This window comes from Dermochelys coriacea, chromosome 9 (assembly GCF_009764565.3).
Source record: "Dermochelys coriacea isolate rDerCor1 chromosome 9, rDerCor1.pri.v4, whole genome shotgun sequence".
Lineage (NCBI taxonomy): Eukaryota > Metazoa > Chordata > Testudines > Dermochelyidae > Dermochelys > Dermochelys coriacea.
The window spans coordinates 68,431,337-68,445,915 of record NC_050076.1 but is presented as its reverse complement, the minus strand read 5'-3'; the positions used below and the strand labels follow the sequence as shown (position 1 = coordinate 68,445,915).

The 14,579-nt window shown below is 39.9% G+C and overlaps 1 protein-coding gene across 9 annotated transcripts in view; it reads left to right on the top strand.

Moving 5' to 3' along the window:
* Window positions 1-14,579, top strand: part of DIAPH2 (diaphanous related formin 2) — an 835,399-nt gene that overhangs the window by 93,934 nt on the left and 726,886 nt on the right. For all 9 annotated transcript variants that reach the window (XM_038415147.2, XM_043492689.1, XM_038415148.2 and 6 more), the window contains one exon: window positions 13,497-13,636. In XM_038415147.2, the coding sequence (XP_038271075.1) occupies window positions 13,497-13,636 (140 nt within the window). The remainder of the gene's footprint in view (window positions 1-13,496; window positions 13,637-14,579) is intronic.

Here is a 14,579-nt window from a genome sequence, read left to right as displayed (position 1 = left end):
TTCACTAGTGTTATATAATTTACTTTTTCTAAGTTGCAGTTGTCAAGGCTGATTCCCCACTCTGGCACTTTGAGAGTAGAAGTTGGGGGCCTGCAAGGATTCTAAAAATTAATTCTGACCACTGCAGGCTGGTATTAAATTTCCAGGGTTACAGCTTTTCTCTGACCTTGGGATGGGTAGACGCTGCCACCACCCAAGTGCAGACACCCCCACTTCCCCTTTTGAGAACCCAGGAAGGAGCATTTGGCAATTCCTTCCTGTGGGATACTCTCAAGCCCTTTCAGCCACCCTCTGGGGAAGAGCTGAGAGAGAAAACAAAGGAAGTCAGCTGTTGCCACCAGCTAATTAAACAACATATGCATAAACCTCTTAGGACACACAAAACCCAATTGTGTTCTTAAAGTAGGTAAATTTTTACCAAAAACAAGAAAGAAAGAAAATACATCTGGAACTTAGGCTTTTTACTAGATCTTAAAAAAATAATTAAGAAAATTAAGCATGAAGATAGCTCTCTTGAGGTTCAGCTTAAAGGTTACAAGCAAAATAAAATGATTTGGGGGTTAGCATAGAGGAGTCCACAAGCTAATAAGAAAAAAAAAAAAAGCTAAACCTAATCACATCTTCCTAGACTTTCCCTGATCTACTTACATATTGGGAGGTTTCAAATAAGTAGTCTTTAGGTATGATCTGATGATTTTTCATATCTGGCTTAAAGCTTCCTAGAGCATAGTTCAGCCCTGTTCCTGCTCTGCATCTCCTCTCTCTGGAGAACAACAACAGAATAAGAAAGGGAAGTTTTTTCCCCAATTTTAAGAAGTTCTAGCCTTCCCATTGACTCTTTTGGTCAGCTGTCCACTCACTTCCCTTTACCTATGCATGCAGTCAGAGTTATTAACCTTTACAGGTAAAGCAAGTAGAGAACAACTACTACAAGAAGGATTCTATAGCTAACTCGCTGGCTGGGTGTCCACAAAAGGGAGCTACCCCCTCCCATTTATCACAGCAGTTTAGTCAAGAATTGCATGGTTTAATTGGATTTTTTCCCCTATGGATTACTGCACATAATCTTTTCCTTCAGTAAAGGAAGGACAATATGATAAAGATAAAGTAATCATTGTGTGGGGAATGGAGACAGTCATCAAAGATGGTAGTACCTGATAGACTGAGCTTGGAAAGAAAGGTTGAAGTAATCAGTGTTTCTCATGTTGAGAGATCAGTTGTGAAGGAGTTGATGATGATTCGTGAAACGCAAGAATCCTTGTTTAGAATCAATGTCAGTAGGCAGACATAAACCAGTATGTGAAATGCCAATGGTGGTCTATCCAGTCTTCCTAACTTCACTAGAACCCGTAGCCTCTAAATGAGTTGAATTGACACTTCTTTGTTAAACCACAGTGTTCTTAGTGAGTGAGTCCAGCTCCTATGTCCTATGTCCAATTTAGGGATAAACAGGGTGAAAGATACTATTAGCACTTCTTTTAGGTTTGGAGGCTCTAGGAGCACACAGAGAACGAAGACAATGCCCACTAACATAGTTACAAGGAAGACATCTTGTTTGTATTATAAGTTTTACTAAGCAGATGATTAAGGTTAATAAGTACAAATGCTGAGAAATTCCATGCAATAGACAATGCTGTATTCATACTCAGGTACCCAAAGAGATCAGAGTCTCGTGGATCTTCAACAGGTGGTCATTGATAGAGCGGTGATGTCTGCTGGAGTCTTCCCAATGGGGTATCCCTTTTTATCCTTTATTATGACCACATGCACCACCTTATCTGTAGGACTGTTCCACCCTCCTCTTCCTTACTTGTACATCCCATGAATTTTGGGGTGCCGTGCTTCTCATATACTGTTCAAAGTTTCCTTTATTCTCATTTATACCTCATTAACATGGACATAAACATGCTCCCATTATAACTTGCGGTAAGAGCAAAACTTGGCATGATGCTACAATCAGATATCTCGCAGTCTAGGCGGTACATTTGCGACATATTTTTCTGAACATCACCTATTGGCACATTGTTTACAGTAAGCTTGTAACTTTACAGGCACCTATACATGTCAAGCCTCCTTAAGACTGAGACCTAGTATGACTGAGCTGAAATCTTACATTCCATAGCATGTAGGCCTTGTATTATAGCCTTATTTTACTTATCTAATACACCCTCATTACACCTAAATACTTGTCAAATCTATACTCTTATAATCCTATCCTACTTGTATCTATGCATATACATACAATTTTAAATCTGGTCATCACACATAGATTATATATGAAAACATATGAGTTACTTACAATGATAGATAACACAATTAAATGATAAAATGAACTAATTGGCTGCAGACCAGAGGAACTTATGAATACGATAGCAATGTAAGAATTCTCTAAATAACCTTCATGCATCATGAAAATACAGCTAAGACCATAGATGAGATAACTAGCTAAATAGGAAACATGAATGCTTTCTTGCTCATATCTGTTCCCATAGCAAGTTCCATTACAGTCTGTTAAAATACAGTTTTATAGAAGAGAAAAGTCTCTTAAAATATAACTTCTACATGACAGAAACTAAATTTAAGTAATTTTTCAAAAGGTGCCAGCACGAATAATAAAGTTCATACAGTACTTTTTATGTCCACCTTTTACTAATATTCAGTATTCTTTCTCATAAAAACTGATGTCAGAAATGCTTTTGTCTCAATGAACAAATTTTTTATTATCTGCTGGATGTCTTGTATATATTAAAAGTATGACACAATATAATGTGATATTGAATCTACATGATGCATTTAGTGATATAACTGTCAAATAGGAAATTCTTAAGTGGAACCCTGTAGTTGAGCTGGAACCATGTCTTGACTTGGAGAAATGCTCCTACTGTTTAATATAAGGCCATTAATATGATGACAAGCAGAAGACATACTTCAAAGAAATATATTGAATTGCATTTGCTGGCATGAGTCCCATAACAAAATATTGTTTGCAAAATTAAATCTCCTGTATTATTTGTTTGAGCTCCTGTAATATGTCCTACAATGTGGGAGTAAGAAGGGAGAAATGGTCATTAACAGAGTTTTTGACAACTGTGTGTGTGTGGGGGGCATTACAAAAAAACATTCTTAAAAATAGCTGTTCATTTATGTATTAAAGTATTATGGCAAAGTATTCTGGAATGGTGGCTGAAACATGAAGGGGCATACGAATGTTTAGCATATCTGGCATGTAAAGACCTTGCAATGCAGGTTACAAAAGTGCAATGCCTTTTCTCACTTTCGGGTGACAAGTGGGCAGCATTATCCCCCATAAATGAAAATAAACTTGTTTGCCTTAGCGATTGGCTGCAGAAGAAGTAGGACTGAGTGGATTTATAGGCTCTAAAGTTTTACATTGTTTTGTTTTTGAATGCAGTTATAAAACGAAAACATGTACATTTGTAAGTTGCACTTTCACAGTGAAGAGATTGCATTTCAGTACTTGTATGAGGTGAAGTGAACACTGTCTACTTAGTATGCTGTGTTGTGTTGTAAGTGAAACAAATACATCTGAAAATGTAGAAAAACATTCAAAATATTTAATAAATTTCAATAGGTATTCTATTGTTTAACAGGGCAAGTAAAACTGTGATTAATCATGATTAATTTTTTAAATCGCATGAGTTAACTGCGATTGACCTCCTTATTTCCACCAATGCTAGTATTCATTTATCTTTGATCCTTATTTCCACCTATTGAAGAAAACCATATATATTTTTTAAAGCAACAGCAACTAATGAAAATATTAAAATCTATAATATGTTGAGGCTTCTGGAAAACATTACCTGAGGGCAGAAGTTTATTTAAATAGTGTGTTTGAAGGAGGTGTCCATCAGCTTAACAATATAGGGGTTCGTGTGTGTGTGCATGCGGGCGTGCTAGTAACAGCACCAGTACCCACTTCTATTTTTATCCATGAACTACAGGCAGATTTGGCCATTCATATATGCATCACCACACACTGATTACTTTGCACCTCTACCAGAAATGCTGGTTAAGGAAATGTTAACCGTAAGGCTCAAAAACTTAACAGCAAACTAAAAATACAAATTGGACTTTTCTTTTTTAAAAAATATATTTTTAAGGCACTGGTGGTTTTTTTTTTTTTTTTTTTGTTTTTTTTTGAGCATGTGAGTTTGTCAACACTGGCACTGGAAGAAAAGTCAGAATGACGTTAAGTCTCTCTTACTGTGCATTTGCTCGTGAGTTTAGAGGGATTTAAGTCTGAGTTTTCAGCATTAGTGATTTCTTGTAGAAAAAATAAAGCTACAGCTTCATGAAGAATTACTTTGTTAGCTACTATGTTAAGCCTTGAAGTACTTTCCAAATGGTACTGGCAATTTTGTAATATGTAGCATAGTTGTCAAGTGCCGCTTTTAGTGTAATCTTTAAATGTATTTTTTGTGTGTGCTGTAAGTTAGTTTTACTTTACCAGAGAAGAGTAGCTATGTTTCTTAGATGATTAACAATAAAAGTTCAATTTTTTTTTTGTAATTAGTACTTTTTGCTTTTTTTTTGTTAATATATAATAATGACAGTTAAAATGTTGAACATTTATGATAACTTGGCTGGGGCTGAGACTTGTGCTCATGTCCAAAGTGATGGTTTTTCTTTGAAAAATAATTAATTAATGTGCAAATCAATAGCTTTGATAGGTAGAAAATACATTTCTTTCAGGAGGGAAAAACTGCCTTCTAAAATATTTTTGGACTGGTCAATTTTTAAGCACTTAATGTATTTGAGAAATGCTAGACCTAATAACTAGCAAAGTGCATGGTTTGTCTACTTGGGAAGTTATTTAAACATTAAATACAACTAATTAATTGTATTTCCATACATTAAACATATTTGAGTAATTACATTAATTGCAATTACATTTTAGGCATTGGATCATGCTTAATAGATTATAAGAGAGGTTGCTTTTTCAATCGGTAGGTGGTAACAACTGTATACATGTTAAATATTGAGAATTCCGCTTCTCTAGGCTTTAAATTGCCTAAAAAAAGAGGTTTTTACCACCTGAGTGACTCTAAACTGTCAGATAAAATAGAACATATAAAATGGTGACTTTTCCACATGCTATTCTCCAGTTACAACTTGGATCTGTATTCATTTTTTCTTTGGCTGTTCCACAGTAAATGCAGAAGTGGTAGCTGCAGTAGATGCAGCTATTCCTTCAAAGATATTTGATGTAACCAAACAGAATTCCTGTAACTGGAGTGATTCGACCAACGTCCAACTTGAATGGGGATTTCAGTTTTAATTAAACAAAGGAATAACTGAAATCTTAGTGACAGGTTTCAGAGTAGCAGCTGTGTTAATGTGTATTTACAAAAAGAAAAGGAGTACTTGTGGCACCTTAGAGACTCTCAAATTTATTTGAACATAAGCTTTCGTGAGCTACAGCTCACTTCATCGGATGCATCACATCAATGAAGTGAACTGTAGCTCACGAAAGCTTCTGCTCAAATAAATTTGAGTCTCTAAGGTGCCACAAGTACTCCTTTTCTTTTTGAAATCTTAGTATAGTCTGTTTTGTATAATAGTTCTAAGCAAAAACAATATCACTGGATATTTAATTTACCAAATTGAACATTAGTTCAGTTTCTCATAATGGGGGGGGGGAGGGGAGAGTGGGTGATAAAGGCACTATAAAGACTGTATTTTGGTCCCTGCAGCACTGAAGATGCAGAGTATTTTACCAGGCACAAATAGTGCACTGTCACATCTTGAGAGAATCCTAATCTCTGGTGCTACTCGGTGAAGCAGTGTCTAACTGAATAAGGCTTACGCTGATGGAAGCATTAAAGATTGTTCCATATCTCAGTAGCATAATGTCTGTGGAGCACTGTTCAAATCCTTGCTGTATAGCGTATGGAGTGGAGAGCATAATGTTGGTTCCTGTTCCCATTTTCAGTGTACATTAGCAGTTTTCTTTATTACACAGTTTACTATTGAACAGAAATAATAATGTTCTTGTGATGCTTGAAGGAATGTTTAAGCGCTAACTGTAAGTATGTGATTACAGTAATGTTCATTGTGCTAGGCACTTCCCATCAACACAGAGTTTATAATCTAAGTATACTGGATTAACCAAGGTGGGGCAGAGAGGTATAACACATAAACAGGTTGAACAATATGATGGTAGTATGTCATGTTAAATTCCACAATCTTTTTGGGGGTGGGGGTTGGAGTTAGTGAGGAGGGGATAAACTAAACATCAGGATAAGACAAGGGAGGGGAAAGGGGATGTTGAAGGGAGAAGGGTAAGGGGGAAAGGGCAGTGGAGGAAGGAGGGAAGAGTATGAAGGGCAGGTGTGAATGGCACTGAGGTATAGAGACTAAGGGAGAGGGCTGGAGAAACAGCAAATGAGCACTGCAGCATTGCACCTTAAGGCTTAAGTCACCCATTTACTGTGACAGACTGCCTACACACCCTCTTGCTTGCAACAGAACCCTACTGTTGCTGCACATGTGCATTTCACTCTGCTTGGAGTGTTAGTTTATCTTGAGCCAGGTTGGAATTCCAAACATAACTATTGATAACTTCTGAAATAATTCTTCCTCAAAGGAGCGGGATTGGAGTGACAGTTGAGGCCCAGGTGTGCTCAAAAACAGTTAAAAGAACCAGATGATTTTGTAAACAACTTTTTTGTGGGGGAGGAAGGTGTGGATTTTTCTTAAGATCTGCTTGCTGAATTGACCCAAAATTTGGACCACTAACCTTATCCCACACGTCTGTGACAATCTGAGCAAATTTTGAGACTGTCTCCGGGTTTTAGAGAAATTAGATTCCCAGTGAGTGAGTGACTCTCAACTATAACTATAGGAGAGCTGCTGCTCTGCTATAATGTATTACTCCTGGGGAAGTTCTGCACCACTGTGCATGCGTAGAATTTGTCTCCCACAGATTTCTTTGCTTTACCGCAGAAAAATGACTTTCTGATGGGGAAGCGAAGGGAAGCCACAAGAGTGGTCATGCAATTCTCCTCAGCAGTATGTTTTGGGTGCCCAGGGCAGCTGACAGAGAGGTAAATCACTGTGGGGTAGGGGGCTCCTACCCTGCGCTGGGTTCAGCTGCTAGTCCTGGCTGGGCTGGATGGAACTTCCTCTTCCCCTGCATGGCATTTGGGGCTGTGTCAGACCCATCCCCAGATTTTTCTCCTGGCTGTAGGAAGCTCTGCAACTCCCCTCCCGCCCACATGCTCTCTGCACCCCATTTGCTCTGCCCCTGTGTATCCAGAACCCCCCGGACAAGCCCCACTCCCCCTGCACCTGGACTACCCCAATGAGCTTCCTACACCCGGATCCCCACTGTCCCGAGCCCCACTCCCCCAGCATCTGGACCCTACCACTGAGCCCCCTGCAATCCTGAGATAAGCTCTATCCCCCCCACACCAGACCCTCCCCCCTGCTGAGCCCCAACCACCTTCACCTGGACCCCCTGCAGAGTCCTATTACTGTTGCACCCAGAACCCCCCACCCCCCAAACAAGCCCTTGTGCATGCAGATCCCCACCACATGCACCTAGATTACCCCACACAGAACCTTCTCAATCCACAACTGAATCTCCCCACATCAAGCCCCTCCATAGTTGGATCGTGCCTTGATGAGCCTGCTTGCCCACACCTGGTGCACTTTGCATGGAGGGGCATGGCCCTGGGGTGTTTCTGGGGCAGGCCTGGTCCTTTGTGCTCTGTAAGGGTTGGTTGCAGCCTCATTGCTGAGTCAATGTCCTGGGGAGAAGCTGCTCAGTGATCTCCCATCTCTATGCAGTCAGTGGTCTGTGCTTCCCAATGCCATGCTGGAGCCTTCACATTGATTTGACAAATAAAATGTGTAGAATTTTAAAATATCGTGTGCAGAATTTTTATTTTTTAGTGCACATTATTTAATTTTTTGGTGCAGAATGCCCTCAGGAGTAAATGTATTTAAAAGGCATGATTGTGTTCAGCCAGTAGAGGAAGATTCTGAGAATTAAGCTATCTTGTACCAGGAAATTTATACCAGGACTCTTAACTTGTAAGAAATTTAACCGTCCACCTGAAAATTTAAAAAGTACGTAAATACTTGTTTGTCTGTGGTCCTTAAAATTCACATTTGGATATCTCTGAAACATTGAAGTAAAAATAACAAGGAGTCTGGTGGCACCTTAAAGACTAACAGATTGATTTAAGTATAAGCTTTTGTGGGTAAAAACCCTGAAGAAGTGAGGTTTTTACCCATGAAAGCTTATGCTCAAATAAATCTGTTAGTCTTTAAGGTGCCACTGGACTCCTTATTGTTTTTGTGGATACAGACTACATGGCTACCCCCTGATTTTTGAAGTAAACTTTCATTAATTGTTTTGATTGCCGGTTGTGAATTGATCCTCAAGTTAATTGTAAGTAAGTCTCCACTTAAGTTAGAGTAAAAATACTTAGGGACAACTTCAGTCAGGATGAGTTTGGCCCATGGTGCTAAATGAAAATGTGTAAAAGATACCCCATCTCAGATTAAAGAAGTTAGTTTGTGTAAGACTGCTTTTTACTTGTGCTAAATTCTGCTACAAGCACTGCGAGCTCAGTATAATAGCTGACCCACAGTTCTCCTCCCCATTCCCACCATTTTGGTACTGCATACATGTTTGTGGGGTGGGGTGGGGAGAGAAAGGAGGGTTAGTCAAGATGCAACAATTCCCTCCTAATCGATTTCAAATTAAGGAATAAAGCTTTTTGTTCCCCTACTTTTCGTACAGTGTGACGCACGCTAATTGCTAGCTTTTGTCTCTGCATTGTGTTTTAAAGATCAAAGGGTATACAAGTAACTTTCATTAATCTCATACAGAGCAGCTAATTAAAATTTGTATTATCCATCCACTTTCTACTTGTTTCCTATGTTCTATATAGAACAGGATTTCATTAATCCACATATTGCAATAAAACTCTTAAATAATTAGAGCTACACTTAAATCACTGTTCATAAATAGGTTTTACAGTACAATGCATATTTTCAGAAGAGGTTTCACTGATTTGACATGTTGATCCTTAAAGTGACTGAAGTTGAGAAGCTGGAATAATTGGGGGGGGGAGAGAGAGAAGACTCCCTTCTTAAATCATTTAAATTTTTAAATCCAGTTTTCCCCTATGCATAGCCCCAAAGAACGTGTTGATAGCTGCAGATAAATATCTTATCAGATAGATGGAAAACTGCTTGGCTGAGTCATTGAAAGTTTTGCATAACAGGGATTATGAAGGCTCCTGGTAGCATCTCCAATGTTAGTGTTCTATTCTAAATGGATTTACAATGGAGCAGAAGTTGCTGGCTTACTCTAAAAACAAGTGTTCAGTGTGGAATTTGTTCTTACTCTGAATTTTCTAACTAGTGTGGTTTTTTTTTGTCTTTTGTTTTTCCTTCCCCTGAACATTTTATTATTAGGAAGTTATTGAAATTGGGCTCTGGATGAAAATTTGGCCATGATACTCCTGCTTCACATCAGTGACTGAAACATGGTTTTTGAAGGCTATTTATATAAAAATCAGAGGTGCATTCTGAAAGATAACATGCAGTCGATACAGTTTTTATACTTAGGGTCCTGTTTTGCAACTATTAACATTATAGCTGAAAGTCTGTCACACACCCAAAGCTCATTGATGAGCTTGTACATGAAATCTTATGCAATACAGAACCTTCTCCAGTAGAAGCTACATTTTTTTTCTCCTTTTTTAATTCTGGTATTGGAGCTTACATTGGAGTTGCACATAGCTGCTTACATAAGAAGTCATAAACAGTTTCACTTGTAATCCTCCCTTTCATTCAAATCCCATCCTCAGTTATGGTAATTAAAAAACAAAAACAAAAAACATGTTTGTTTTGTTGCACTTAGGTTTGCCATATGTAAGAAACCGGACAAAAAAGCAGGGCAATAATCATTCAAATAAAGTCACGTGACATCACATACCTTCTTTAGCACGAGCACAAACTTCACCATTACCGCAGCTACCATACCCCACAGACCAGGCACCAGAGCCTTAACTCTAGAGATCTGTCATCCAAAACAGCTTTTAGCCATCTCTTTTCCACAAAAATAAATAAATAAAAATAAAATAAAAATATCCTAATGTAGCCAAGTACTACATCAATTGTCCATAAGTAACAGGGTTGGAAGGGAAAATAATCACAGGTGCATGCATAACTGATTAGATTGCAGGGGATATTGGGCTGTGGTATACGGTCTTTGGTGCATGTGGTGATAATTTGTGTATTTGTGGGTGTATGAATAGAGAGGCATGTGTTGTTGAGTGGCTTAAATTTTAATTTAGTTACCTTTCTTTTGTCTGTGTGTGTGTGTGTGTGTATTTATTTAATTAAAATATTTATTTTAAAAGAGATTAAAATTGTTAATGTAGTAAAGTCAAGCACGTGTGTTAGGTAATGCATGTGCTGCCTTTTTGGCATTAAGATAGTCTGACATATCTGCCCTATTCCATCAGCAGGATGGAACTTGCTTAAGCAATAAATCAGAGTTGTATAGTGAAGGCAACTCTCTTCTGTAGGATCAGTTGCATTTGTTGCAGATATATTTAGGGAATGAGGCAGGGAACTACAGGAAGAGGCAGGCCCAGTTAAGGTTCTAGAACTGTGAAGAGGCATGAAGGCAGGGATTTGAGTAGTTGGAGATGGTTCGACTTTTGTGTGTCCAGGTCAGAAATAATTTAATATGCCAACTTTGAAGCTGTAATGCTGGTGAAAAACCAAAACTTCTCTTTATTACTTATTTATCTACTTAATTGATTAACTTAACACTTTAGGAGCTTTTTGTAACTGTTACTTGAAACCTGTGCTTGAAAATCTCAGCAAATGGTCAGCAGCTGAAATGAATGTGAAAATTGTGTTTCTGCATGCAGTTCCCATAAAATTGGATAGATAAGCCAAGGAATAAACTGATAAATTTCACTCTTCCCTGAATTTATTTCTTCCAATACTAGCTCAATTTCCATGGAAGATGGGGACTAGAGCCCATGAGCTAAAACTCATCAGAGCTTCCAGTTGCATGGAGACAACCAAATTTCAATTCTTACTACTATTTATGTAATAGTACCAAAGCTATTAGTAACTCCTGGAACCCAAGCTTCTTGATATCTAATCACTAGACAATCATAAAGCTTCAACTCTGCTGAACTTGATATGAAATCAAGAATGTAGGCAAACTGATATGCATCTCCAGTGGTGGATTTGAGGTTAATGGGGCCTTGTGTTCAGCTTCATTTTTGGGGCCCCAAGAAAGAGAATATTCGCTCTTATTTCTCCCATCCCTGTTTTTCATTCTTTTCTCCTTCATCCTCCTCCTATATTACAAGTAATAGGAAGTAAATGAAAATAAAGTGAGGTACCTTAATTGTTTTTGTAGTCTTTTTTTTTTTTTTTTTCTCTCACAGACCACTTGAAAGTTGCTAAGGATCAAGGCAGGCCACTTATATGATCTTTCCAAATATTGTTTGTACTGTTAGCTAACTATTGTAAAGTGCTTTGGATAAGAGCACTTTACTTTTTTTTTTTTAATTATTATATAAAAAAACATTGGGGTGCAGGGTCTGGGCAGGAGTTAGGATGTGGGAGGGGGCTCAGGGTTGGCATGTGGTGTCTGGGAGGGAGTTAAGGTGGAGGAGTGGGCTGGGTGTGGGGTCTGGCCAGGAGTTAGGATGTGGGAGGGGGTTCAAGGTTGGGGTGTGGGGGTTGGGTGTTGGGGTGCAGGGTCTGGCCAGGAGTTAGGGTGTGGGGGAGGGGGCTCCGAGCTGGGCCAGAGCGTTGGGGTATGGAGTGCTTACCTGGGGAAGCTTCTGTTTGATGCGAGGGATGCAGGTGGGGATGGGGGAGTGCAGGAGCTCCCGTTTGGTGCTCAGGGCAGGGGTGGGGATGGGGGGTGCAGGAGTAGGGCAGGGGTGTGGGGGGGCTGGTGTGGGGAGTGCAGGAGTCAGGGCTGAGGTTGTGGCGGGGAGCAGGAGTGAGGGCAGGGGGCTGGGCCGGATGTGTGTGGCCAGCCCACTGCCCTGAGCCGCTCAGGGCTGTGTGTGTGTAGGGGGCGGAGTGGGGAGGAAGAGCTTGGGCATGGGGCAGTCCCAGTCGCGGTCACTGGGTTACCTTACCTGGCTGGCTGGTGGATGTGTCCCTGCCCCGCTGCTGCTCCTGTTCACTGCCAAAGGGAGCTGCAGTGGCAGCAGCACGTGAGAGCTGAGACCTCTTGGCCTACCACTCCCTTTCCCTGGCTTTTTTCCAGGGGCCGCCAGCAGCAGTGCACACCAGGGACTGCACCTGTGCTGCTTGGCGTCCAGAGGAGCAGGGCAGTAGGACAGATGCGGACGCACGCCGCACCAGGGGAACGCACACGCTTCCCCTACAGCATGCCCCCCGCCGGCCGTTCACCTGGCTGCCTGCTGTGGTGCGTGGGGATGCCAGTGCCAGCCTGCAGCATGAGTCCCAGGAGCCAGCAGGAGCCCGGCTCGCCTGCTGGGAGAGCGCACTGCATGTCATGCCTCCAGCGTGGCTCTTAAATGGCTCCCTGCTCTGCCTCACAGCTTCCCCCCTGCCCGGGGTGTGCTGGGCTGCCTGGCCCAGGGGCCCTGTGCCAGGGCACTGTGTTTTTTCAATGTAAATCCGCCTCTGTGCATCTCCCCTCATTTGTAGAAAAAGTCCCCACAATTCTCTCCCAGAAGTGATGTCCTGAGACAATTGTTTTCCTTTCGCCTAGCTTCATTGTGTTACTATAACAGATTACGAAGTGCAGGATGGGTGCAGAAAGCTGTAGAGTTATGCAATATTGATGGGATATCCCTCAGATACCAAACTATGTACCAAGGTTCATCTGCCTGAGAGTTATTTCCTTTCCTTAAATAAGATGTTAGGTGGATTTTCCCATATTTCCATATGATGTGTGGAAATCTATACATTAAAATCTATCTCTTATTTGTATGTTTCATAATGTTAAATATTTTTTTTAAATAGTCAATCCTTGTATAATTTGAGTAAATCCTTTTTTTCTCAGTTTTGGTTACTTTTAAAAATGAGTTACTTTCAAATCCATGGATAAAATCTTAAAATGATGTACACTATTTTCTTCAAACATTATGTCACAGATTAATTTTATCTCCTAGGGAATTTTATTTAAGCCTTAATATATCATGTGCTATACATCACTATTAGCTGCTACTTGGGTGGTAAGTTTTTTAAATTTCTTCTCTGGAGGTTGGAAGAAAATTTTTTATGTGCACCGGTCTTCTTGCTAGCCATACAAGGAATGTTACTGTATACAACCTTGTTTCCCCTTGTAAGTCAGGAGTTTGGATGCAGTACTCTTGCCAGATAGAATGACGATTCTAGATGTGAAATTTCACATCTGTATTTGCTTAAATATATTTGACTAATTAATGTAATTTGGATTCTGCTATGTTAAAATTTCATCTGTTTTTTTTTTCCTTTTACAGGGAGGATTGAAAAATAGCAAGCATGAGTGCACACTATCTTCACAAGAATATGTCCATGAATTGCGATCTGGTATCACAGAAGAAAAACTTCTTAACTGCCTAGAGTCTCTCAGAGTGTCTTTAACCAGCAATCCAGTCAGGTAGGAGATATGTTTTACTTTATAATAACAGAGATGTAATGGTGTTAATTGTACATAATAAACTGCTGTGCCACATGTAGGACCCCTGTGTGAAACATGTTATAAAATCAGTTAATTTCTTGGATTTCAGTACCAAGATTGAAGTCTAAAAGTACTGTGAAAAGATAAATGATCATAATGGTTAAGTGTGTAAACCTTCTATTGAAAGGCATAGGCTTTAAGTTAAGCACTGTTAAGAGGGAAGTGTCTAAAAGCAGAGCAGGAATTCTTACAGTTTCAGACTCTGCTTAACAATGTTTCTTAATGGAAGCTTTAGAAACCAGAAGATTTGCTGCTACTGTTTAAAAAGCACATAGCTTTTGAAATTGCTGAAACAATTGTTTTGGTTGAAGGAAGGGAAATCGTTTGACATCAGGGGTGACTGGTAAATAAAGTTGTTTACCTCTAGTGTCAAATGAGACACTGGTGCGAACAATGAAATCTGCTGACTAGTAAGCTATGAATGGTTTTATGTATATTACCATATGGCACATTTGCTAATAGATGTGCCCCAGCGGATTCAGTATGTCTCCTCCTCTGTGCACAGCTTTAGAGTGAGAATGCACAAAGGATTGACAACTGGGTTGACTTTGAATTTGTATCCATGTTTATGTGAGGAATATTGGCTGACTTTCCATACTCCTTGTGAGGCTGATAACCTGCTGAGTCCCTGAAGCTGTAACATTTGTCCTGGCTGTTCATAATCTTTTTATACAGTCACTAAACATCCCTGAAGGAGCGGGGGGGTATGTGACCAGTGCACACTTTCTAAGATGTACAATAATGGAGCTCCTTTAGCGCTGATGGTGGAATGTCCTGAAATGAAGGAGGGGAGGGGCCATTTGTTTCATCCAATATGCACTTCAGTACCACAGCCGTTCTTTCATAACAAAACTTAATTAGC